Source organism: Rhodamnia argentea, chromosome 9, assembly GCF_020921035.1.
Source record: "Rhodamnia argentea isolate NSW1041297 chromosome 9, ASM2092103v1, whole genome shotgun sequence".
Classification (NCBI taxonomy): Eukaryota; Viridiplantae; Streptophyta; class Magnoliopsida; order Myrtales; family Myrtaceae; genus Rhodamnia; species Rhodamnia argentea.
The window spans coordinates 25,270,140-25,295,913 of record NC_063158.1 but is presented as its reverse complement, the minus strand read 5'-3'; the positions used below and the strand labels follow the sequence as shown (position 1 = coordinate 25,295,913).

At 40.1% G+C, this 25,774-nt stretch overlaps 1 protein-coding gene, 1 long non-coding RNA gene and 1 pseudogene across 4 annotated transcripts; 2 read left to right on the top strand and 1 right to left on the bottom strand.

Moving 5' to 3' along the window:
• The window catches only part of LOC115742861, a 40,540-nt pseudogene extending 25,102 nt beyond the window's left edge, over nt 1-15,438 (top strand).
• Nucleotides 15,439-17,523: 2,085 nt separating this feature from the next.
• On the top strand, nt 17,524-23,843 carry LOC115742929 (lysine-specific demethylase JMJ25). 2 transcript variants are annotated; one of them, XM_048285000.1, is made up of 14 exons: nt 17,524-17,767; nt 18,767-19,168; nt 19,199-19,476; nt 19,556-19,671; nt 19,763-19,862; nt 20,396-20,528; nt 20,600-20,663; nt 20,758-21,472; nt 21,840-22,169; nt 22,498-22,863; nt 22,955-23,027; nt 23,108-23,193; nt 23,287-23,406; nt 23,505-23,843. In XM_048285000.1, the coding sequence occupies exons 2-14, from the start codon at nt 18,772-18,774 to the stop codon at nt 23,595-23,597; spliced, it is 2,871 nt and encodes a 956-aa protein (XP_048140957.1). In that variant the 5' UTR covers nt 17,524-17,767; nt 18,767-18,771; the 3' UTR covers nt 23,598-23,843. The 2 variants fall into 2 exon arrangements, with proteins under 2 accessions (XP_048140957.1, XP_030533337.1); XM_030677477.2 differs by having other exon boundaries at nt 18,767-19,476.
• On the bottom strand, nt 22,181-23,784 carry LOC115742930. Of its 2 annotated transcripts, none has more exons than XR_007199665.1 (3): nt 23,644-23,784; nt 23,224-23,493; nt 22,181-22,562 (listed from the first exon to the last, which is right to left on the bottom strand). It is a non-coding gene; the product is annotated as an uncharacterized LOC115742930 (long non-coding RNA). The 2 variants fall into 2 exon arrangements; XR_004015619.2 differs by having other exon boundaries at nt 22,181-22,506.
• Nucleotides 23,844-25,774: the final 1,931 nt, after the last annotated feature.

The window sequence follows — 25,774 nt, the reverse complement described above, 5'->3', positions numbered from 1 at the left end:
CTTTAATTTCTTTTATTTGTGAGTTTGGTGAGTGGTTTAACTTGGACATTCCAAGAGACCTCCTTTATGATATTTACTTTCATCGTTTTGAGTAGTCTTCAATTATAATTTCAATTTCATGCTTTGGTTTATCGATCCCAGTCCCCTTATGGTATGTATATATAGGTATATCCATGAGGGAACCGAGATCGATAAATCGATGCATAAAATTGAAATTAAAATTGAAGAGGAGAATGCTGAAAGTATGTAAAAGAAAACAAGATAGAAAGCGCAAAAGGTCCAAAAAAGGTCCGATTAAATAATGGTCGGGATATTAAGAACAAATATCGCCGAAGTTAATCAAAGCGAGGGGAGGGCTCCCGGCGGACTCCGCACTATGTTCACTTAATATCAAGATCACTAAAAATCAGAACTAAAGGCCACCAGGAGGAGGCACGGCACTTCCAATTCTAAGGCTTAGAAACATCGTCGTTTGTGGAACCATTTAAACGATGGACTAAATTCGTTATTGTTGACACCTGATTTTTAATCAATCTTTTTTTGATTTATTTTTGAAAATTCATAAAAAATTCACAAAAAATTAGAAAATTGCAAAATCAACTTTGGAAGCCTTGGCCAAGCTTAAGGAACCATTTTTGACCAAAAAATAATTTTTCATATTTTTCGCATTTTTTGATATTTTTCAGAAAATAGGAAAATTCCCAATAAATCAAGAAAAATATCAGTCGAGGTCACAAAAATACAGAAAAATAGTCAATATTTTTCTTTTATTTTTATTTTCATTTTGACCTCTTAAAATTTGAAGATTTCAATTTGAATTTGTACGTTCCTTCACAAATGCACCCCACAAATTAGACATAAAAATACCATTTGGGGTCATTTTATTTTTCTTTCTTCATTATTGAGGGTTGTGACATGATTCTTTGGTATTCCACTTCACATTCTGATCCAATTGCACGTTAATTTGTTCAATTTCGGCATTAGGGACTTGATTGCACATAAAATTCTTTCATTTTAGTCCCTAGAAGGCCAAATTCAAAAATTAAATCTTACTAAAAGGCACCCATGGAACCCTATGACCCCTAGCCTATAGTTTTGACCTTTTGAATCTAATGACAGGCTCAATTGATGCTAATTCTTTCATTAAGGACTCCAATTTTACAAAAATCATTTTCGGATCCTACCCAACATTTGGGGTTTTCACTCAATTCATAGGGTATTTTTTACGAAAATCTCATTTTCAGAGGTAATCCATGATGGGAAAGCAATTTTTGGCATCAATTTTATGAAAAAAAAATGCTAATTGCTAGCTCAATTTGGCACTTTATAGCATGAACCGGCCCTGCTGAGTCGGGTGGATCCGACCCGGCGACCCGGCAATGTTCATCGTCTCCCCCAAAGTCTCACCGGCGCAAATTAGAAAGGAGGAGGCCATTTTTCGGGCGAGAACCTTCAACAAAAAGGAAGCTTCGGGAAGCTTCTGGGGAGGGGAGACGGTTAGAGGAAGATTTAACAAAAAAGACTCGTGCTCGCAAGAAGAAAAAAAAAGGGGGAGGAAGGTCCGAGGAGGTTCATTTTTTTTTTCTACCATTGGAGCTCTGCAGCTCGAGAGCGAGGAGCTCCGAATCCAAGCGATCTAAACGACGCTAGACCACGCCATCACCTTTGCGAGCTCCATCTCGACCCTAGGCGCGGACTGATTCCGGCCAACATTTCTGCAACTTTTGAGACAAGTGAGTCCCGTCACTCATTCCCAAACTCGTTCTTCGGTATAGCTTTGATTGAATCATGTTTTCTAGGCTACTTCAAGTTTAGATGGCTGCCGAGCTCCTTCTAAGCATATTCTCTTCTCCTGTTTGCACTTTCTTTGCATAAAAACCGAGTCCGTACCCTCGCGTTTCCAAACCTATTCTAAGCTCGCGAGATCTGTTCGTGATATCTTCGACTCGTTTCGGTAATCAGGTAAGTTTCCTCAACTTTTGTTACTGATGAATAATCGATTGGATGATCCGAGGCATGTTAGAATAGGCTAAGATGAAGCTTCGTCGGGAGTCCATTTCTTTCACCGAGCTGGATGCATGGGTGTAGGTTCGTTTGAGTATGTTCCTGGTGCAAAGATGAAGATATGTCAATGCAAAAGGAATGAGGAATCGATTCGTATCAAAATAACCGAGTTTAACAAGCGTTTGCATTGATTTCCCGAGCTCGCCGGAAATTACAGGTTTTTACCGGACGGCGGAAGTTGATTTAGGTTAGTTCGAGTCTGTTTTTGGGGCTAAACTCGGGATATTTTGATGTAGGATAGTTGGAGAGTTGAATGAGTAATGAATCGAGGGGTTTCGGATGAGTTTTCCCGTCGGAATCGGGTTCCGACGAGGCGCCGGCGAGAATCGCCGGCGCCGATCGTCTTCTCGAGCGAACGGGTTGACCGGTCAATTAAAGTTGACCGAGTCAACGTCCACGTGTCGCCGACGTGGCAGCCACGTCGGCGAATTTGTTACAACAGAAAAAATGATCCGACGGCCTAAAATAGGCCACGTGTCGAGATCTCGTATTTTCGAAAAATAAAAAACATTTTTTTCAAATATATTCCATTTTTTCGAAAAATAAAAAATATTTTGTGATCGCGTGGCCCAGGTTTGGCCACGCGTCACCATTCCGATCGTTGGATCGAATTTTCGAATTTTCAAATAATAAATAAAAAATAATTTTCGGAAATTAAAAAAATACTTAGATCGAACGGCCACTTTTGGTCGCGCCATTCAATCTTAACCGTTAATCTTGGTATTCGGTTTGAACGGTAGGGATTAAGTCTTCTTTTAATCTGAGCCGTTGGTTCCAGTCGTGTGATCCGGCCGTCGTCGTCGCGCCACGTGGCGCAATCCGGACCATCACTCGGCTTTGAGCGGGAATTTTCAATATTCCGCGCGCGTCTAACGTGGGACGGCGTCGTTTTGGAGGAATCCCGGTCCGGGCACGGGTCCGGACCGGGCGGACCGATCTGTGGACCGGGTTGACTGGTCCGTTGACCGTGTTGACCCGGTCCGATTAATAAATTAATAATAAAAAATATAAAAAATCGAAAAAATCATTAAAAAATCCAAAAAATCATTAAAAAAATTAGGAAAAATTGTAGAAAATTCCTAAAAAATTCCAAAAATTCTCAAAAATTGAAGGATGGCCACAGTCAACTGGCCAATCCTATTTTTGAGATTTCTTTCCCCCCATCTTTCCAAAAATGACAATTTTACCCCTCGAGGGCAAATTGTCCCCAAAAATTTCATAAAAAATTCCAGAAAATTCCAAAAAAATGTCGGAAATTAGGAAATGGGTCAGTTTAGGTGGCCAATCCTATTTTCAACATTTCTCACTCCAAATCTCTTCCGAAATGACGGTTTTGCCCTTTTTGGCAAATCGCCCCCAGATCTTCTCAAAATTACGATTTTGCCCTTCATGGGCGAATCGCTTCCAAATCACTCCCGATCCCCTCATATGCTTTGAATACCCTTTCTCTAAGCTAATAAGGCTATATTAGGAATTCAATGCCGATTTGCTGTGATTTATCCGCATGTTATGGATTCTTTGATTTGCACATTTACTTTGATTGATTGTGATTGCTAGGATAGTCACTCCCATCCGCATGAACTCCTAGATTAGGATCCGTACCCCACTCGTCTGCATGAAATCTGAGATTAGAAAAATCCATTCAACTTAGGTACCGAAAAGGCGTCAATTAAGATAATTGACGTAACTAAGTCCCCGAACCCACTTCTTTGGTTCTCGCAGAATCGAATAGAAACTCCCGACTATTCGATAGGGTTTCCAATCGTACCTTCCACGAAACGATTGGTGGAGACTCCGAGGCATGCACACGTAGCACATGTCACTAGACCACACCGAAGGTCGACTACGATTTTATCCTCCGCCGCGATTTGGGTAATGGGCCTTGGGAGAGGCCCGCGTGCGAAGGTCCACACGCAATCGGGGCGGAAGGGCGACCCATTAGCCCTCGATCGTCCGAGAGAGGGTCGCGACGATTATAAATGTTAAAAGATTCACAAAGATTACAGATTATAGTTATCAAAATATCAACACTTGTCAATAATATCAAAACGAGCCGAATAATCATAAATGATAAACACCAACTAGGAGGCTCGGCCTTCCGTTCTAGGGTATGAGAAAATAAATAAACTACAAGAAGTAAAAATGCAGAAGTTAAAGTACACAGCTCGTAACACCACAAGTATGAGGCGAGCCTTCCACGATCCGGGGGGTATAAAGCTAGAAATAAGGAAACTTCACAATGTGTTTCATAATATTGAAAGATTACAAGAAAAGATCTGTAGATCTGTGCATAAAAACTCCAAAAACGAAAAGATCCGGAGTAGATATGAGAAGAAGATAGAAAGATCCGGGAAGATCCGGGTTAAAATGGTTTCTTACCGAAGATCTTTCAGGAAATGGAGAACGGCTTAGTCAGAAGAATAGAAAGGATAGACAGATCTCTTTGGGTCTTTGCCCTTGAGGAGCGGTAGAAAGGGGAGAGAAGATTTGGAGAAGTTCGAGAGGAGAGGGTAAGAGGTCGCTCTGTGTTTCTCTCTCTACGTTACGAACGTTCGGCTGAATAACGTTCAGCTCTGGATATTTAAGCACAAAAAGTTACTGTTGCTACGGTTCTACGGTTTTAAAAATAAAAAGCCGCTACGGTGTATAGTGAAGTCTACAGTGTACGGTGTTATACGGTACAAAATACATCAAAAACTTTAGGAGTCTAATGCTAAGTCTTCAACATCTTCTTCCTCTTCGTCAGCAACGTCCGCCCATTTTATACCAGGAAGAATACCGTAGCAATCATCCTCATTAGTGTTTCCACTATGTTGTGAGGCTGCATGGGAATTCCCGGTACCTTCGTAGTCTTCAACAGACTGCTTCATTATTTGCCAGAAGTCATCTTCCGTAGAAGCTCCTGCTAATTTTGAAACGGCTATCGATCGGTCATGCAAAAATGAAGTATTTGTGAGTACCGGGTTCTTGAAGATCTATAGATTTGAGACCAAATCTACCTCCCGTCATTACTATCCCGATAAGCAATCAAGGTGATTCTATTTCTCGTGCACAAGGACATCCAACTCCAAGTGCCCCTCCTTTAAAGTCCGATTTATACCTCGGCGGTCTAGACATCAGCTCGGGGATTGCAAGACCTGTTTATCAACAACGGGAACTAGGATCTCCCGAACCCACTCCTTCGCAAATGGAGCAAGACGAAGACCCCGAATGTCACGTTTTAGAAAAAGATTTTGTGCCGGATCGAATTCTTTTAAACAAAGAATTTAATTCTGAATCCAATACTAAAATCGGAAACTGGTTTTTTTGATAATTTTAAACAACAAGCCAAACAAATCAAAGAACAATATTATGAATTCCTAGGACAACCCGGAAAGAGTATGTTCTTCTTTGATTGGTTTCAAAACCATTTTCTTGAACAACGAGAAGTTTTTTAACACTAATAAAATTTTTAAATGGAGATTGGATGATGTTCATGAGATTGAATCCAACTATCCACCTTTGAGAAAAATTAACATTGATTTTAGAACTTTAATAATTCCTGCTACACCTTTTAAAAAACCTTGTGACGATGATAAACATTTTAAAGCAGAAAAGGAATTCAAAAAAGTTATTGAACAAAACAATTTTGCAAATCAACACATCCATACGATAGGCGAACAGTTGAATAGGATCGAAACGACTCTCGATTCAACAATTTCTTCTCGTTCATTTTGCAATCCTATCCAGCCTGTTTCTACCCCTTCATCTTCAAATTTAAAACAACCTCTTTTTAAATTTTGACATTACTACCCTACCATAGTGGTTCATACGGTGGTGGGACCACTTTGGCCCTCTTATTGATATACTCTCCCATACCATTTTTGAATCCTATCATACTTTTAAAACATCTTATACACCTACAACCATTGAAAAGATGTATCCGGCCTTTCTGATGTTCTCAGCCACTTTTCGTATCTCCTGGGTCTCAACCTAGGATTTTGAATACCAAGTGGGAGCACAAGGTTCCACTTTTGTGATATTATCAAGACGATTCAAGACCAAATGGTGGGATGGCTTCAACTTTTGGGATAAATGCTCAATTGCAGCTATCCAAGCCTAGATCCAATCAAGAAAGACCAAATCCAAAACGACACTCACAAATACTTCATTTTTGCATAACCGATCGATAGCCGTTTCAAAATTAGCAGGAGCTTCTACAGAAGATGACTGCGGGCAAATGATGAAGCGGGCTGTTGAAGACTATGAAGGTACCGGGAATTCCCAGGCAGCCTCACAACATAGTGGAAACACTAATGAGGATGATTGCTATGGTATTCTTCTCGGTATAAAATGGGCGACGCTTCTTGACGAAGAGGAAGAAGATGTTGAAGACTTAGCATCGGACTAACAATTGGAAATTGGATGGTTACCCTACCTTCGGGATGTTGAACGATGTTGGTTGGACTATAGTTATGAACAACGGGACGGGGTATTGGATTTTCGATTTCCCACTGTTCGGGCAAAACAACGTCATTCCAACTAATCACCTTTGAAACTATGCAGTTTGATTTTTTAATTTATGTTGTTAAAAGAAGGGTCTCTCCCTTCGGAGCCGAATTTAAATAGTGAATGTCAAAAGCAAAACTCATCGCTTTGTAATGGATTTTATAGATGAGGGAAAGCGGAATGGAATCGTCATCAATCGCGTAATTATGCGCTTTTATTTGCAAAACGAGAGACTTCATAATATTTTTGTCTCTTAGAGAAACAAAAAAATTTGGATAGCAATCAAAATGAATAGGTCCATTATAGAGAGAGGTCTCCATAGTTGCGAGTATAGAATCCTCATACCGTAATAACCTGAAATCTCTTAAAACCAACAAAATCGAAGTATTCAAACCTTCTTTCAAAAGTGGTTTAATTCCAATTTGAACCATACCAAAATGAAGGTAATTATACTTCTGAGCATGTTTTTTAATAGATTCTTTGTTCAAAAGTGAAATCAAAGAATCAAAAGAATTAAAAGGAATGTCGTGTTCCTCAATAGTAATAATATAATCAAAAGATTTAAAAATCTTGCGAAAAGAAGATTGCTCATAAATTTGATCATAATGAACCTTTGCAATTTTCCAATTTTTAAAATTGGATGGTTACCGTACCTTCGGGATGTTGAACGATGTTGGTTGGACTATAGTTATGAACAACATGACGGGGTAACGGATTTTCGATTTCCTACTGTTCGGGCAAAACAACGCCATTCCAACTAATCGCCTTTGGAACTATGCAGTTTGATTTTTTAATATCTGTCGTTAAAAGAAGGGTCTCTCCCTTCGGAGCCGAATTTAAAGAGTGACTTATTAAATCAAAAATTTCTATTGAGAATTGATTGTAAGTCTGTAAAAGACATTTTACAAAAAGATATTTTGAATATTGCTTCTAAACAGATTTTTGCACGATGGCAAGCCATCCTTTCTCTTTTTGATTTTGATATTGAATTTATTAATGGAAATTTAATTTCCCTTCCGGATTTTCTTACGAGAGAATTTTTACAGGGAAAAAATCCACCTTCTGAGTTGTGCCTCCCGGGAAAGATAAAGGTAAGGGCAAAGCCGCCCAACCTTCAACCCAAATAGTTCCGGCAAAACTCACCCCAATCCGAAGCTAGCTTGAGGCAACCCAGTCTTTGGAAAAATCCAAAACTTAGCCTCAACCAAAAATACCTTCTAGTCCAGGACAATCTTCTTTGGCCAAACTTTTGATACCCCCAGGTCGGGAAGAATCTTCCTCGACTATCATACCTTTTGAAAAATTTGCTATGATTCCCCTAGAAATTTTGAAGGCAATGGGTTATGAAATTGTGATCAAGGAAGAGGTATATTCCCCTTCTCCCTCAAAACCTAAAAATCTTTTGAGTGAGGTGGTTCTTCCGGCTTCGCCGACCCCTCAAAAAACTTTTAAAAACAAATCCAAGTTTTTCCCAAAACACTTGGAAAATTTTTTTACCGTTGAAAAGGGTTTTTATCACGAAGTCCCTTATGTTTTTGCAAAAAACATGTTTGGCCAAAAACAATTTTATACGCTACATGACATTTTGAAGACAGTTGAGTACTATGAAAGAATTTTAGTATCGACTCGATTCTATAAAATTTAAACATTTTGCAGATAACCGTAATCCGGATATCATTAATTATTCCACTACAAAAATAATGAGAGTCATTCACCCTTCTGAGTGGGATATTTCCCCAAAAACTCCAGTTAAATTCACTACTTGTTTAACTGAAGTTCTTTCTATACGACCTTCCTTTACATATTTTGACTGCCAACAAGCTTAGTGGAATACTTTCTTTAGGCAAAATCCTAATAGAACCCATACTTAGTTGTTCTATTTTGAAGAAAATTTTGATATTTCTACCCTACCATATTGGTTCATCGGATGGTGGGACCATTTTGGCCCTCTTATGAATATACTCCCTCGAGTATTTTTTGAATTTTACCGAATTTTTAAATCATCTTATACACCTACACCTATTGAAAAGGTGCATCCAACTTTTTTTGATGTTCTCGGCTACGTTCCGTATCTCCCGGGTTTCAGCTTGTGATTTTGAATACCAAGTCGGAGTACTCGGCTCGACAGTTGTGATCCTATCCCGACGGTTCAAGACCAAGTGGTGGAACGGTTTTAACTTTTGGGACAAGTGCTTAATAGCAAATGTCCAAGCTTGGATCCAATCAAGACAAGGCACATCCAAGACAACTCCTTTTAAACACATCATTTTTACATGATCGTTCGATAGCAGTATCAAGACCGGCGGGAGCTTCTATAGAAGAAGATTTCTGCCGGCTGATGAAGAAAGCTATTGAAGATTATGAAGATACTAGGAACTCCCAAGCGGAATCACATCATAGTGGAAATACAAATGAGGATGGCTGCTATGGAATACTCCATGGTATAAAGTGGGTAGATGTTGCTAAAGCTGAAGATGCTAAAGGCTTGGCATCCGATTAAAAAAATTTTTGATACCGTATAACATTATACACTGTAGCAACTTCACTGTAGCATTGTACACTATAGCGGCTTTTAAATTTTTAAGCGTACACTGTAGCACCGCATTGTAACCATAGTACCTTTTGTTTTTAAATACCCGAATTCTGAACGTTATTGGCGGGATTCATTTTGAGCGAAACCAATTACGGAACCCAGAGAACTTCAAACCATTTCGCTCTCTCCCTCTAACTTTTCTAATCTTCTCTATCCTATAGCTCCTCACGAGCACCCCTAGAGAAGAGCTAACCCTTTCTATCTTCCGAAACCCGGATCCCGTTTTAACGAAACCTTTCTACACTTCCCGGAAGACTTCCGGTAAGTACCCACTTCTACCCGGATCTTCTCCGATCTCTTTTGATTCTCTCATCTTCTACTCGGATCTGTTCTAGATCTTTCTATTTTTGGAGCTTTTTGCACAGATCCACGGATCTTTTGTACATTTTGCTATAAACTTTCAATTTTATGAATAATATTGTTAAGTTTTAATATTTCTAGCTTAATACCCACAGATTGTGGAAGGCTCTGCCTCCTACATGTGGTGTTGTGAGTTGTATTCTTTACATTCCGTATTTTAATTCCTGTACTTTTAATTCTTGCAATTTATTTACTTTCTTATACCCCTGAGTGTGAAGGCCGTGCCTCCTAGCTGGTGGTTTATGATTGTGCATTTCATTTTACTATTAACGATAAGTGTTGATATTTTGATAACAATACTTTATAATTTCTGCGATCTTTTGAATATTTATCGCGAATTTAGTCCATCGTTTAAACGTTTCTACAAACGACGACGTTTCTAATCCTCAGAATTGGAAGTGTTGTGCCTCCCGCTGGTGGCCATACAATTTTCCAATTTTAACCGACTCGGATGTTCGGTGAGCAAAGTGCGGAGTCTGGTGGGAGCCCTCCCTTCACTTTGATTAAGTTCGGTGATATTTGTTCTTAATATCCCGACCAGTAATAAGTCAGAACTTTTGAGTAAAATTTAATTGCATACATTCATCATTCTCCTCTTTAATCTTAAATTTCTATTTTATGCTTTAGTTTACCCGGAGGCACGGCACTTCCAATTCTGGCACTTCCAAGCCTAATGTTGAAATCATAAATTATTCCATTGTAAAAATAGTAAGGATTATCCATCCATTTGAGTGGAGTCCCAATCCCATAGCCTCCGTTAAATTCAATATCAGACTCACTCAATCCATCCCATACAGACCCAGTTACACTAATTTCGATTACCAACAAGTCCGGTGGAATGTCTTTTTCAAACATAACATTAACTTTCGCCATACTTGGCTTTTCTATTCTAGCGAGAATTTTGATATCTACCAAATCCCTTATTGGTTTAATAGATGGTGGTAGTGATGGCCACGGGCCGGAATCGGCCGTCGTGAACCGGTGGTTCTGGTTCGTAGCCACGAGTGAACCGGAATCGGAACCTTAAGGGGCGGTTCGGGTTCCGATTTTGAACCGGTGGTTCCGGGATGGTTCAAGGCTTGGTTCTAATTCAAAATCGAAAATAGAACCGCCGATTCCAGTTAAGGTTACGGTTTTTAAATTTAATTTTTAAATAATGAATTATGAAATAAAAAATCAATAAATTATGAAATTAAGAAATAATAAATTATCAAATACAAATTGTAATCAAATTTGGGGGAGAAAGGGAAGGGGAAGGGGCTTGTAATCAAATTGTAATCAATGCCCTTCTAGTTTTTTAATTTTTTTTTTATAAACGGCTATAAAGCCGGTTCATCTATATATGGACCCGTAACCGGCCCATATGGGACGAGCCGGTTCCGATTTGGAACCGGCGGGCCTGGTCAATGGGCCTGTTAGGGGTTTGACCCGGGCCAATTCCGAGCCCAAACCGGCCTGTGGCCATCTCTAGATGGTGGGAAAACTTTGGTCCCCTTCCTGAAATATTACCTTCAGCACTACTTGGCTACAAAAATTTCTTGACAAGATATAAACCACTACTTGTTGAGGAAGCCTTTCCTCATTATTGATGTATTTCATAAATTTCAGAGTTTCCCGAGTCACTACCCGAGAATTTGATTATACAAAATCCACATATGATCCCAATATTTTGGTCCTAGTATGCAAATACAAGACCATATGGTGGGATGGTTTTAAAATCTTTGATAGAATTTCTGAACAGTCAGTCATAAACTAGCTGAACTAGAGAAACACTTCCAAAACCGTCCCATTCTTACACAACAAATCTTTTACTGCCTCGAAATTGGCCTCTGTATAGAATGAACAGCAATTTTATCAAATGCTGAAGCAGGCTCTTTTTGAATGTGAAGAATCAAAATGCTCCTCTCATCATAGTGGCAATACCAATGAAGATGACTGCTACGGTATTGATTTAGCTGACAATGAAGACCCCCAACAGTGATCAACAGATTGATTTCTTAATATCATTATACACTGTAGCTAACCACTGTACAGTATAGCAGCTTTTTGATGTCACCGTACACTGTAGAGATTTTTTTATATCATTGTACACTGTAGATACAGTAGAAACCTCAATCTTTTATACTTCATTGAGACTCAAGAGTGGGTTAGAGTTTTTCGGAGGAAGAGATAGGAAAGCAGCCTCTGGCATATTCACCCATTTTCATGTTCACCCATCCTCTCTTCTTTAGAAAGAATCTCCTTCTACTTCTCTTCTTTACCTTTTCATACACTAAAACTTCTTTCATCTCCTTCCACCCGGGCACAGATCCGCCCATCCACCAGAGATCAAACTTTCCATACCATACCAAATCCAGTAAGAAATTTTCTATATCATCCGCGATACATCTTTTATTACAGATCTATTCGTGATCTAAGGATACAAAGGTTTTAAATTTGCACTTGTACATTTTGCACTTGTAGTTTTAATTTTCTACTCATAATCTTTCAATATTCTGCAATATTAGTAATTCTTTCATATCTTTACCAGCATTTTCGTAATTTAATTTACATACCCCACAATCGGCAGGTTTTACCACCTATGGTTGGTTTGTTTTTCCATTTATCGTAAAGAATTTGAAACAGGTATGCTATCCCCACCTTACCAGGCTCTCATGGCAAATTTTAGGGGATGGCCTTTTAGTTTCCATATTCATTCTTGAATCTTAACCTTCACGGTTCCAGATATTTCTAATCCACAAGTTCCACTAAGTGGCGAGCATATTGAATCACACCATACTATTGAACTGACAAGATGATTCTAGTACCCTATCTAGACGAGAAGAAGAGATGAATTTAGGGAGCCATGAGGACTATAACTGCAAACGATGTTATAGGAGAAGGCCAACTTTGCCTCTCATTACATGATACAAGGGGCGTTATATAAGCAACACAATTGAATAAAACAAACATATTGGATTCGTAGATTCGACAGACAGTAACTGATGAGTAGTAACCTGCCTACCGCTACAGTGAATAGTGAATACTGTTGACCGGTGAACGGTACACAACAGGACAACTTTTGACCTCCATGGGCCAATTATTAGAGGAAAAGATACACATGTGACCTAACAAGACAAAAGGCCTCATATTTTATTTCGGAATCCTTCTTTTGTGTTACCTGTTGAGCTATCTGAGCTGTCACCTCCATCCTTTTGTTTCTTGAAAGCTTGCTAAAGATCCACGATTTCCCATATGGTAAGGTCAGGATGTTGGGTCCGAATAGAATTCAGTAGAAAAGATGAACAGGAGGAAATATCTTCAAGTGGAATGTATGGCGCCTCAGCATTATTGTTCTAAGAGCTTTCTACATTGGGGTCCTGGGCGAGGGGTCCTCCCCATGGATCCTGGGAATCTATTTCCATGGATGATTGGTTCTACCGTTGAAAAATCTGCAGGGCTTCTTGGATGGTAGCTCTTGTACTGTCAACTGCTTCAGAATAATCCCAAGACATATCATCTTCATCTGAAGGCCATGCTTCCGGGGGAATGGTTCAGTTTTCTTGGCAAAGAATCCTCTGAAGCTCCCTATATTCTCAAGCAATGGATGGAATACAACTTGGAAAAGTCCCCGTAGACACGGCAATTTCCAAATTATACACAAGCAACCTTCTTCATTACTTACATTATTGTTGGTGGTCGGGCTGGAACAACAGCAGAGATTTAATGCTGAAGCCTTTGATTATTTACAACTTGAAGAATTGTTTCTTGGTAAAAACTGAAAAGGATAGGGCGGAGGCGATGGATCCTGGAAGCATTGGTTTCAACACTGGAGAACCTCAAATTCAGTTATACTTTTTGCTTGGTCTTGTATACGATCCAGTGACACCTGCCTTACTTCCATTCATACTCAGTTTTCTTTGGCCTGGCTTATATTGTGTTTCGCAATCAGGTATTATGAAGATAATCTTTGGGAATATCTTCTTTCATCTGCTCATATGCCTGAAATGTAGGAACAGCTAGCAGACTTCTGATCATGATCAACCTCAGTTATGATGATATTACATGTGGTGGTTCTAGTTTATGTCTCTTGGGTACGATTTATAGTTTGTAGAGTGGCCATATCGCTTGTGAGTACCGTAGAGGAGGAGAAGTGGGTGTTATAGACGACTTTATAATTGGGATTTAGTGATACTGGATGAGATTGTGCATGAGTATTATAAAACCTTGGAGTTCATGCCTGCTGAATTGAGTGAAATTCTTTCATGCCAACTTCATATTTTTATTGTGGGTTGAAGTCGGGCAAAATCCTTTTATCAGAATTCTCATTAATGTTTGAAGTATTGGAGTCCATGCCTGCTGAATCGAGTGCAAGAACTTCCATGCCAACATCGTACTGCTATTGGCTTTTGGGTTGAAGTCAAGCAAACTCTCTTGATCACATTCTCACGAACATTAAATAGCTTTAATTTCCCAGGGATGTTTGCATATATTCTCGTTAGTTGTGCAAATAGCACGTCCCTGCATGCCCAAGAACCAAATATATCCATAAGTAGACAACGTGATTTTGTTTTTATAGGAAAAGGTCTTCGGGTTATTGCTATCCTTGAGGGCGATAACAAGCATATCAACGGAAAACAGCAAATGGTGGCCCACAAGCTGCAAATACACGGTCCTTATGATGTTCGCCCACATTTGTGCAATATCATTGTTGAAGATCTGTCTTTTTCTCAGATTCTTTATGTAAAAATTTGGTTGGGGAGACTGTACAGGTCAGGTATTGATGTTGAGATTTCCTTGTTTCTAGATCAGTGGTGTCGTGGAATTTCTGCAGCTCCTATAGCGATGGATTCGACCGATACTTAGGGTTTACATTGGGATAAACTAAGTTTTTCTTTGGTTATATGTGCTTTCTTGTTCTTTTAGTAGCCCATGTTCGAAGCATTAAGTTCTTCTTCTTCTTCTTCTTCTTCTATGATTCTGCCATATTAATCCTAACATCTTTCTAATAGTCCAGATAATAAACGTCTACAATCAGGAGTATGAAAGTGGTGCAGCATTCTGGCCTGATGTGCATCTTCGCGTTATTGTCGCATTGCTTATATCGCAGCCGCTTCTATTCAGACTGTTGGCGACAAAGCAAGCTGCCATTCCAACTCCATTTCTCATTGCTCTTCCAGTTCTTACCATCTATTTCCATAGATTCTGCCAAGGCCGTTATGAACCTGCCTTTGCAAGATGTCCGTTACAGTTCCGTAACTCCAGGCTTTTGCAAACACCGGTGCTTATGTCCATAGAAGTAATCGAAGCCTTGTGCTCGAGCTTCTTTAATTTGCTAACTTGCTTGGTATCTTTTCACTTTGCTGGATCCCGGCATCTAATTAGAAGATGGCTGTTGCCTTTAATTTTGACTAAATCATTCAGTGAAGGCATTAGCAAAGAACATCCTAGGTTAGCCCCGGATGAGATTCGTTTCTGGTATCCCCAACATAGCCAGTCCATACGATAAGATATAACTACTCTGAGGAGACAGGCTGGAAAGAGGTAGAGTTGAACAGTACGGTTGTATCTTTCTTATCTTCGATCATTTGGATAATGTTCTCAGGTGTTTGATGCGGATAATTCGGGAAAAGTAACTAAAAGAAATCGAAAGAATGCTGAAAGCTTGTGCTCCTAATGCTTGGTTTGGCCATTGTTTTCAGGAAGCACGGATGGACCCTCTAGAACGTGCTAGGGAACCCAACCTGAACCTCAAGACCTTGCTTCGACATGCATGTCTACCCCCTGTACTCGCAGACCACGAGGATGATGATGATGTTTGTGAGAATTGGGAAGACGAGAGCGTCCTTGTTCCGGCAAAGCGGTCATCCCGTAGGAACACTCCGCTGCCTAGCGGAATCAGTGCCACGTCATCACCGCCTCTGCCCGAGGTTCATGAAGATTTAAGGCCTTAAGTTTCTGCGGGGGACTTGTATTTTAGCTGCAAATTAAGCCCTTAAGAGAGAAGGGTTTCTTGTGAATTTGATGAGCTTATGAACATCATGAACACAGCGAGTCTTCCATTTATAGAGGATAGGAGGGACGTTTGAGCGGGTTATGTGCCGAACACCGAAGTAGTTCGCAAGATGTACTTAGTTTTAATACCTTCAAAATAACGCGCATCTGAGACTTCTTCGTTGCATACAATCTAAGCTCTCATGTCGTGACTCCGATGTTTTCACAGGAGGATTGAATGTCCTGGAAACTTTTCGTTTGAAGGGCTTTACAAGTCATGAGAGTGGTGAGTTTATTCTATTTGGTAGCTTAAGAACTAGAGAGACTTGAGATCATTGTTCAGGCTATCTCCGGGTAGTTTTCCACAGGATCGCGATGGACGTCAGTGGCTGGACAGGGAAAAACTTCAAGCTATGCAATTTCTATGGCCATGTCGAGCTTTGTTTCGGCCGAGGGTTTGGAAGTGGCAGGGGGGTCATCGAGATGTTGCTTCCCCCACCACCCTCTTCCCTTTCGGGCGAAGCTCGGAAGAAGTATGTTGCTTATCCAAACACGAAGTTCTTTACCCCGATGAAGCTCCGTTTCGAGTGGCCGGCGAGTCATCTACTTAGACGCTCCCTATAATGCGTTTTGCTATCAAGAAAGAAATCATTTCTACCTCTACCGATCGATGGCGCCGTATTTTCCCTAGTCATATGGGTGTATAATCAAGCCCGGTTCTCCCTTCTTCTTCTTTTTTCCAGAGATAGAGTAGCTGTCCGATCGGACAAAACTAGGGGCGACTCAGAAGTATTTGCCTTTCCAACTCAGGTCATTCACAACTACTGAAGAAGGATTCGTCGAAAAGGACTTAGGCTGCTCCGTGCCTTTGACAGACAGGACTGGTCCTGTCTTGTGATCCTCCGGTTCGAGTCTGGCTTCTTGATCCGATTGATACCAAACCCCAACTCCCCCTTGGCCATGTCTACCATTTCATTAAGTCGGTGGCTATCTAGCGGAGCTTGGACCAACTATCATCAATCGTTCCTTGCTTAGTCTAGCCAATTAGATCACTCCGTAGATCCAGAACTCGGATGCTCTTTCATGCCCAAGGATTGCTCACTGCTGCCGTAGCTATTACGTTGCTTGCAGTTTCTGAAATATTCGTCCGTCAGACAGTCGAAAGAAATCGGACATGTACATGTCGGATGAAGGAAAAATGAATGTTCCATTAGGATAAAGATGGCAACTCATGATTGAAATAGATGCCGCCTTAAAACCTACAACGCCTAACCATTAAAGCATTTCTATCAATACACTGCCTTAAAAGTATTTGGGAGGTGGGGAATTTGAATCCCCACCCTCGGGGAGAGCGGGGTGGGGACATGTGAGGAGAGTTTCGCAATCTGCACACGGCACATAACACACATAATGTGACTTGCAAAGTAAGGATAGAATAGAACCAAACTTCAAAAAAAAAAAAAAAAGCTACAACGCCTGCCACTGTTTGTTCCAGCATAATTGTTTTTTCCCCTCTAGATCCATTAGGGTGAATTTGGACCACGAACCGACCGGTTCGGTTCCCAATTAGAATCTTTTGAAATTGAGAGTCACAAGATCGGTTCCCGGTTCCACGTCGGAAACCAACCTTCCCCGAGCCAATCGTCCCTACACGCGCATCAAAAAGGCTGAAATCCATAAGTCGACGAAATACAAAATCAAAGTTCCGACCAAAAAAAAAAAAAAAAAAATACAAAATCAAAGCACTCTGATCAAACGGAAGAAACCTCGACGTTCGCCCCAAAAAAAAACAAAAAAAAAAGAATTGTTCTTACGGGTCGTTCGATACTCTCTTAGGATCCGACCACGCCCCGAGACCTCATGTCGGGTCCCGACCACGTGAGACATATTGAAGGCCATCTAATAATTTTAAACAATTTTCCTCGTCGATTTTAAAACAAAAAAGAAAAGGAAAAAAAGAATAAATAAAAGGAATCCGACGTGGACCGCAAAGGCAGCACGTGCGATTCGAAATCTGCAACGAGACAACAACAATCGGAGCCCGATAACGAGAAGATTCGGTCACCTGATTCTTATTTCCTTTCTCAGCTTCTTCCTCCTCCATTTAAGACTCACCTGCTCGATCCGATCCGTCCAAATCCCTTTTTGATCGCGATCGCGTTCCCGATTCGATTGCATGCGGTTCCGCGATCTGTTGTTGATCCGCCGGCGACGATACCAGCGTTTGGCGGGAACCGGCGTCGTCACCGCGCATCGCCGCCGTTGAGCGCCTCCTCCGATCGGGTCGGGGTGAGTACATTGATGGCGCGGGCCCTCTTCTCGCGCAATTGGGTTCGCGCCCCGTCGCCGTTCTCTCCTTTCTCTTTTGTGATTGGTTTTGATGGTTTTCCCCCGGCCGGGGGGGGAGGGGTTGGTGGGTGTGCGTGGATGTTTGGATTGAATTTCTCCGGTTTCGTCCGCGGTCTCGCGGCGATTGTTTTGAGTTGTTGGACGCGCGTGCGCTCTTTCTTTTGTCTGGAAGCTGTCGTTGGTTGTTTTTCATTTTTTCTGGATTGGTTTTCGATACGTGTGACATTCGAGTTGACTCGAGTCAACGTGGCTGTGCTTTTCTTTTCTCCCCGGTGTGTACGAATTGGTGTCTTTGGGCTTTATTGCGTTCGCGATTGTTGTCTCCCGTTTGTGCAATGCCCAACTTTTGAGTTCAACGATCGCGAGCAATGTGCAAGCACTTGTGGTCTCTGTTCTGGTATTTTTATGGTTTTCTCTTCTTGGCCCCTGCTAGTGTTGTATTTACTTACCAGTTCCATACTTCATTGTTTCTGGAGTTTAGTGCTCTGCTGGGGAGAAAAACAGAAGCTTTGTATGTCTCGATGGCCTGTCCTTATTACACATGCAATGTAGTGTTCTTGCAGCTCCTCGATGGATTGCCAGATTTGAATAAACATGAAGCGGTTTTCTTTTTCATTTTTTGGGTTAGAATTTTGTTAATAATTCTCATTTGAATTGGCTCGTCGTTCTGTTCTTTGAAGGTTCTGCTTATTAGTCGTGGTGTCTTTTAAGCTTTGGAATTAGAAATCATCTGTAGTAATTATATTTCATACCCCCTACGAGCTACCCGTTCGTTTCTCTTGATCGCACTCCTCTTTATGTGTAAATTTTTTGTTACAAGAGTGTTGTTTTGTGAAGATCATGAATGGTGCAATCACAAAGTCATCAATTTAAAGTGAATATGTTAATATGATTGACTGTTCTGAATCCGTAAATTGAAGGATGTCTTAATTCCTGCAGTGAGAATGGCAGCTGTCATGTTCCCAAAGCATCGGCAGCTCAGTCATTATGCTGATAGTTCAGACCTGAACGTCCCAAGATCATCAAAGGTTGAAAAGCTTGTACCAAGCAGAAAATTGCCGAGGAGCTCACTGGATGGAATTGATAGTAGGACATCGCAAGATGAGGGGAAGCCTAATGTGGTGGTGACACATGCAAAGAAAACTGAAGTTGTGTCAAAGAATAAAGGAGTGCAGAAGAGAAAGTTAGCCGATAGAATTGATGAGTGTTTGGATAGTAAAAATATTGTAAAGAAGCGTAGAAGTGCGACCAGAAAGAGAAGTTCAGTGGTTGGGTTGTCCCAGACGAAATGGGAAAGCATTGACAAAGTAAATTCATCGTTCAAGATGGAGACGTTGACAACATTGAGCAAGTCCAAAAAGCCACTAACAGGCAGCAGAACCAGAAAGTTCCAAACTGAAAAGCCACGAAGTGACTGTAGCAAGGGACTTTCTGATGTTGAGTACATGAACGATGGATCTAGTGAAGATGCGGAAGAAGTATGTCTCGTCAAGATGAGAAGCCGCAGAAGAAGAGAAAACAATTTTGACCTGATGAATGATTCACTACATCCTTCATCTCTGGCATCGCCATCCACCTCTGGCTCCTTTCATTCGACTCTGAAAAGTGACAACACTGGTGATACTGGCTGCTCGAAGGGGAAGTATGAGGTAACCTTTTTGCTTTCTATTTCAAGACAAAGGTTTCTGGGCTTCTTATTCACTTCTAACTGTCACTTGCTTTGAGCAGGCTAAAGTTAAAGCGCCTGTGAGGTGTCATCAATGCATGAAGAAAGAAAGGAGAATCGTTGTCCCATGTACCAACTGTAAGCAGAAGATGTATTGTATCCAATGCATCAAGCAATGGTACGCTTTTAATTGCTAAATTCAATACTTTTATCTTTCTAATAATTGAACACTGCATACTTACTGAGGCAGTCTGATTTTTGCTTTAAAGGTACCCTCAAATGTCAGAAGTAGACATCGCAGAACTTTGCCCATTTTGCCATGGAAATTGCAATTGCAGCTGTTGCTTGCACACTGGAGGCATCATAAAGGTGTGTTATCTTATTTCACATGAGTGAAGAAAAATTTACTGAAATGCACAGTGTATAGTATTTGAGAGGGAAACCAATCCTGTGACATAACAGTGGAGTTCTCAGATGACTGTCTACATTTCTTCTCAGTACTAATCTTCTGCTTCTTCATCTCTCATCAATTAGGAATAAGGCCTTGGTCAAGTGATGGTGGTATCAAAAAGGTCTTGGGCTAGATGTTTTATCTTCCTTTCCCCTTGGTAACTACCAAAGGACAAAAACAAAAACAGTCGACAATCCATAAGTCTAATGAGCTCACAATTTACAGGGGAGTTTCCATGGTCTTCCCTCATGGTTTAGTTACCTGTTAGGTTCTATAGCTTCCTGCTGTGATGCTAAAAACTGAACTTGAACCACCGGCATTCTTTTTGTTGAAGTGCTTAATGGGTTGGAGCAAACTATCGAAACTCTAGGATGCTTAATACCATTACTAATGCCCCTTCAGAACTGTCAAACTTCATTTCTGACTAATTCACGGTGTTATGCAATTTCAGGCGTCAAAAGTGAGCATGTCTGATGATAAAACAGTTGAGCACCTGAAGTACATAATGAGAGCACTGCTTCCATTTTTAAGGCAAATTTGTGAAGAGCAAATTCAGGAGACACAAATTGAAGCTAACATACAAGGTATACATGTTAAAACTTGCTTAGCCTTTTATCTTATGTTTGTACGTGACTTATATGATTGGTATATTCAGGAACACCAGCTGATGAGGTTGAAGTACCAATGTCTCTTTGTCACAACTGGGAGCGTGTCTACTGGTAAGAGGTTCAGCATGCATATGGAGAGTACAAAACACATACTTCTGCGTGTTTTCATTCTTATGTGACCAACAATATATTTTTTTTGGAGCAGCGACAATTGTGCTACTTCAATTGTAGACTTCCATAGAAGGTGTCCAGAGTGCTTCTTTGAACTTTGTCTCAATTGCTGCCGAGAAATTCGCCAGGGGAAAGTTCATTCCCGCGCTGAGGTGAAGCTTCAGTATGAGGACAGAGGCAACGATTATACTCATGGTGGAGAGCCTGCGGCAATTCATGACATAGATCTTTTGCCACACACAGAAAATTCTCAAAGTCATGTTGCTCAATCCATTGAATGGAAAGCTAACGCTGATCGGAGCATCAACTGTGCTCCAAGTGAGATGGGTGGATGTGGCAATCATAAATTAGAGCTTAAGCGCATACATGATAAAGACTGGATAAGCAGGCTTGAGTTGCGAGCAAGATTCTTGCTGGAAATTGGCAAAACTGAACATACCACTCAGAACCATAATTGCTCTGAAATTGGGGATAAGATGCTACGGAAAGCCGCATCCAGAGAAGGCTCCGCTGACAATTGCTTGTATTGTCCGGCATCAAGTGCAATTTTGGACGAAGAGGAGCTTCTATGCTTCCGAAGTCACTGGATTAAAGGTGAACCTGTCATAGTTCGAAATGTTCTAGAGCGGACCCCTGGTTTGAGCTGGGAACCCATGGTAATGTGGCGTGCACTATGTGAAAATATGGATTCAGCATCTGGTTCAAAATTTTCTGAAGTCAGAGCCATTGACTGCCTAGCTGGTTGCGAAGTAAATACCATTATCCCACCTTCAATTTTTTGTAAATAACATGTAAAGACATAATACTGCTTGTCAATAATGTACTCAGGATACTTATAATTGTAAGAGATATAAGTTGTTTTAGGAACATTTAGTAAGTATTCGTAATGGTAAGAGATATTTGGAGACATTGTTTTAGGAGAATCTAGTAAGTACACACAATATATGAGCAAACTGCAACTATTGACAATAATATCATCCTTTTCTGCTCTCATTTTTTTCTAGATCTATTTGGAAGCTTCAAGATCAAGTGTATCTCATTTTCTTTTTCGTGCATTTAAGATCATCTTTTATCATACGTAGAATGTTTTGTTTATGACACTCATTCGACTTTCAGGTGGCCATTAGCACACGCCAATTTTTCAAAGGCTACTCAGAGGGGCGAAGATATGCTAACTTTTGGCCTGAAATGCTAAAGCTAAAGGACTGGCCTCCTTCAGACAAGTTTGAGGATCTTTTACCGCGCCACTGTGATGAGTTCATAGCTGCACTGCCATTTCATGCCTATACTGACCCTCGATCTGGCTTCCTCAACCTGGCTGTGAAGTTACCACCAAGTGTCATGAAGCCAGACATGGGACCGAAGACCTATATTGCCTATGGTTTTGCAGAAGAGCTAGGACGAGGCGACTCTGTGACCAAGCTTCACTGCGATATGTCAGATGCGGTGCGCCTTCCTCAAAAAATGTTGCATGAATCACTGATTTTTCATTATCATTATGATTACGTACATGCAACATTTTTTAAAAAAGCTGGAACGAAAGTGTTTGACAAAACAGTAGAGAAAATGTGTGCATAATAAGCCCGATTTAGAGGTGAAAGTTGCTGATATTGTCCAGAACAGTAATTGCTTCTTTCCATATGACTGAAAATTCCAGCCACTGTGTCCACCAAAATTTGACATCGGTTAGGCAGTAGATGGCACAGCTCAGTTTTGAAGATGCATTGCATTCATACACTCGCATGCGTTGTGTTGACATGCCACCGCCTGGCAGGTGAATATCCTGACACACACAGTAGAGGTGCCCTTAAGTGAAGAGCAGCAATCTGCAGTGAAAATCTTGAAAGAGAAGCACAAAGCACAGGATGTGAAGGAACTTCTATGTCAAGCACATGAAGAGCTTAATCTAGATGCAACAGGATGCCAAGATGGGAATCTTGAAGGCCTCGATGGCCACAAGGGATGCTTAGAAAAAGAAAAGGAGAAATGCAGAAACGATCTCTGTTCTGACCAAGAAACCAAGCAAAGAGGCGGTGCATTGTGGGACATTTTCCGGAGAGAGGACGTCCCCAAGCTGGAGGCATATCTTAGCAAGCACCATAACGAGTTCAGGCATACATTCTGCGCTCCAGTTAAAGAGGTGAATTTCCCAGCACAATTATGCTGCCCTTGTTGTTTGCATATACATATGTAAACTATGTTCCTGGATCTGATACTCCCTATATGATCAGGTCATTCATCCTATCCATGACCAGTCGTTCTATCTTACTTTGGAGCACAAGAGGAAGTTGAAGGAGGAATTTGGTTAGTATATGCTGAAACTGATGAATTTTTTTCTCTAATACTGTATCGAATGGTGAACATTTATTTTCAAAACTTCGTAGGAATTGAACCATGGACATTCGAACAACACTTAGGCGAAGCAGTTTTTATTCCTGCCGGATGCCCCCACCAAGTTAGAAATCTGAAGGTAAATAAACTGCTTCTTTAAATCTTTTACCTGTACCGTTACTTTGAATTGAAGTCCTCTGACTTGTGGGCACTATCATCATTCTTCATGTAGTCATGCACAAAAGTTGCCGCTGACTTTGTCTCTCCTGAGAATATCGATCAGTGCCTCCGTTTGACTGAGGAGTTCAGACAACTTCCGAGGAATCATAGAGCCAGAGAGGACAAACTTGAGGTAACACATAATATCACCTTATATGTTTGGCCACGGCAATCTTTTGCTTTTTCATGATTCGGCTGTTCTTACCCTTCTCTGATCTCTCTGTGAAACAGATTAAAAAGATGATAGTTTATGCAGTCGATCAAGCAACGAAAGATTTAGAGGACTTGTTACAGATGAGAAGGAGATCTACAGTAGTACGATAATTTAATCGACATTGGACCGGTTCAAAGCAGGGAAGAGGATACTAACACCAAGAGTAGCATCTGCGGCAACAGCAACCTTTTTGGTTCTTTGGTCTTGTTATAGCATTTTTTTGTACATAGTCATCTTTGTCTCCATTTAATTGTTGACAAATTGGCAAGAACTTTTGCCAACTCTCTCGACAGTGAGTCAATTTTGCCTGCAACATATTGTGTCGACTATTGATTTTGAAATTAAATTTGCATAAACCTACCCACCAGGGAAAGTGCCAATTGGCAATAATCATGTATAGTTAAGAATACAGATGGTGCCAAGACTGTTTTTTTGTGTTTTTTTTTGGGGTTCGAAGATGGTGCCAAGGATTAACACACTAACATATAATGGGAATACCATCATAAAAAAACAATTATCTTAACCAAAAAAATCATGATAAAATTCAATATGTTTGCAATATATAGGTATAGAGATTATTTATGAAAATTTGCTTGATAAATAGAAAGAGGAAGTGAAGAGAATAAGGGATACTAAAGTGTCACATTTTTCATGATTAAACCTTCACCTACATAATGGTTATCGGATTGACTCAGGAGGAGGGTTAGGGGGTTTGAAGGAGGGATTGTGGATCAGTTATTTGCCTAGAGGAGGAAAACCAGAGCTAAGGGTTAGGGCTTTAGATTAGTGGGAGCATTAAAAAAAGAAGGAGAAATCAAATTCAATGTATAGAGGTACGATTCTTAAAACTGATAATTATTTCAAGATAAAAAACTTGGCCCTTAAATTTATATTAGATTTCAGCTAATTATCACGTTTAAGTCGAACATGGATCACAATTCTTACACCTAATTTAGCTAGGTTAGCAAGTATGTGTATTTGTACTCTTAGACCTGTCAAATGAGTGGGTCTGGTAAAAAATAACCCGACCCATATGAACTCTTTTACCATGTTTTGACTCATTTTCATCCAATACAAATCTAATTGACTCATATCCGACTCGACCTATATTAATAAAATATTTTTATATTAAATCTAATTTTGAAAAAGAAAAAATTCATTTGGCGTAAATCACCTTATTTTCTTCTTCCTCCGCTAGCAGCACCACGTTGCCCGACGTAGGGCCAGATTTTGTAGAAGAAAAAAACAGAAAATAAAAAATTCTAAAACATCATAAAATAAAATAAAAATAATAAAACTTATTTGTGGCTTGCTTAAATAATTAGATAATCATATATGATTAAGTTGTTAAGTAACTCATTTATGACGCTCTTAAACTTGTTTTTTAGCTTGTTTTTAAAACTAAATGTAACTAATTTATGACTCATACTACTAAATATGAGTTAAAATATGGCTCTTACACCCGGTTTGCCACCTCTACCATACTTCCAAAATCAACTCAAGAAATGGATTAAGATTATACATATGTCGAAGTAATGATCCAAATTATAATGAAATAAGCATCATCAAGCAACAACAGCAGAACAATATACATCATAATTTGTGTACATGATAGAGCTAAGTCACAGAGATTTCATCATCTACATATCCACAGTTCATATACTTGAAAGTAGCTGTAAAATTAGGTAGAAAGAAACTGACTCAAAAGCAATGTAAATGAAATAAATGATTCAGATAGTATTTTCTAAAAAATAATCATTTGTAAGTATCATATAAATTAGTCAATGAAAAATATTTCATTATTATAATATATTTTTTTTGGTATCCGAGGATCCGCACGGCTTACGCCCGCGACTTTACCTCTGGGGAGACTAGCCCAGCAACCCATCGCCGGGGCCCCCCACTTAAATCACGAAATGCGGTCAGAAGTTTCGAACCCTCGACGTGGACGAAGAAGGGCACGCTCTCAACCAACCACGCCATGCGTGGGTATTATGTCTAAATATTGCCGTATTTTTGTAAGCAATACAAGCGATTATTTTTAGAATTTTTTTTTTCAAATCACTCATTTTTTGGGAAACAACCAAGAATGATGTCTTATTCCGTCTTATTCCACTCTGCCTTTTCTCTTTCTATCAGAATTGCTATGTGAAAGAATTAGTTGTGGGGTAAAATTAACATATTTAATTAATGGAAAAAAATTACAAAAAAAAAAAAAGAGTATGGCAATTTTGATGCATTTACTCTAATTTATTCGTCACACCAAAAACTTAAACTTTCCCAAACT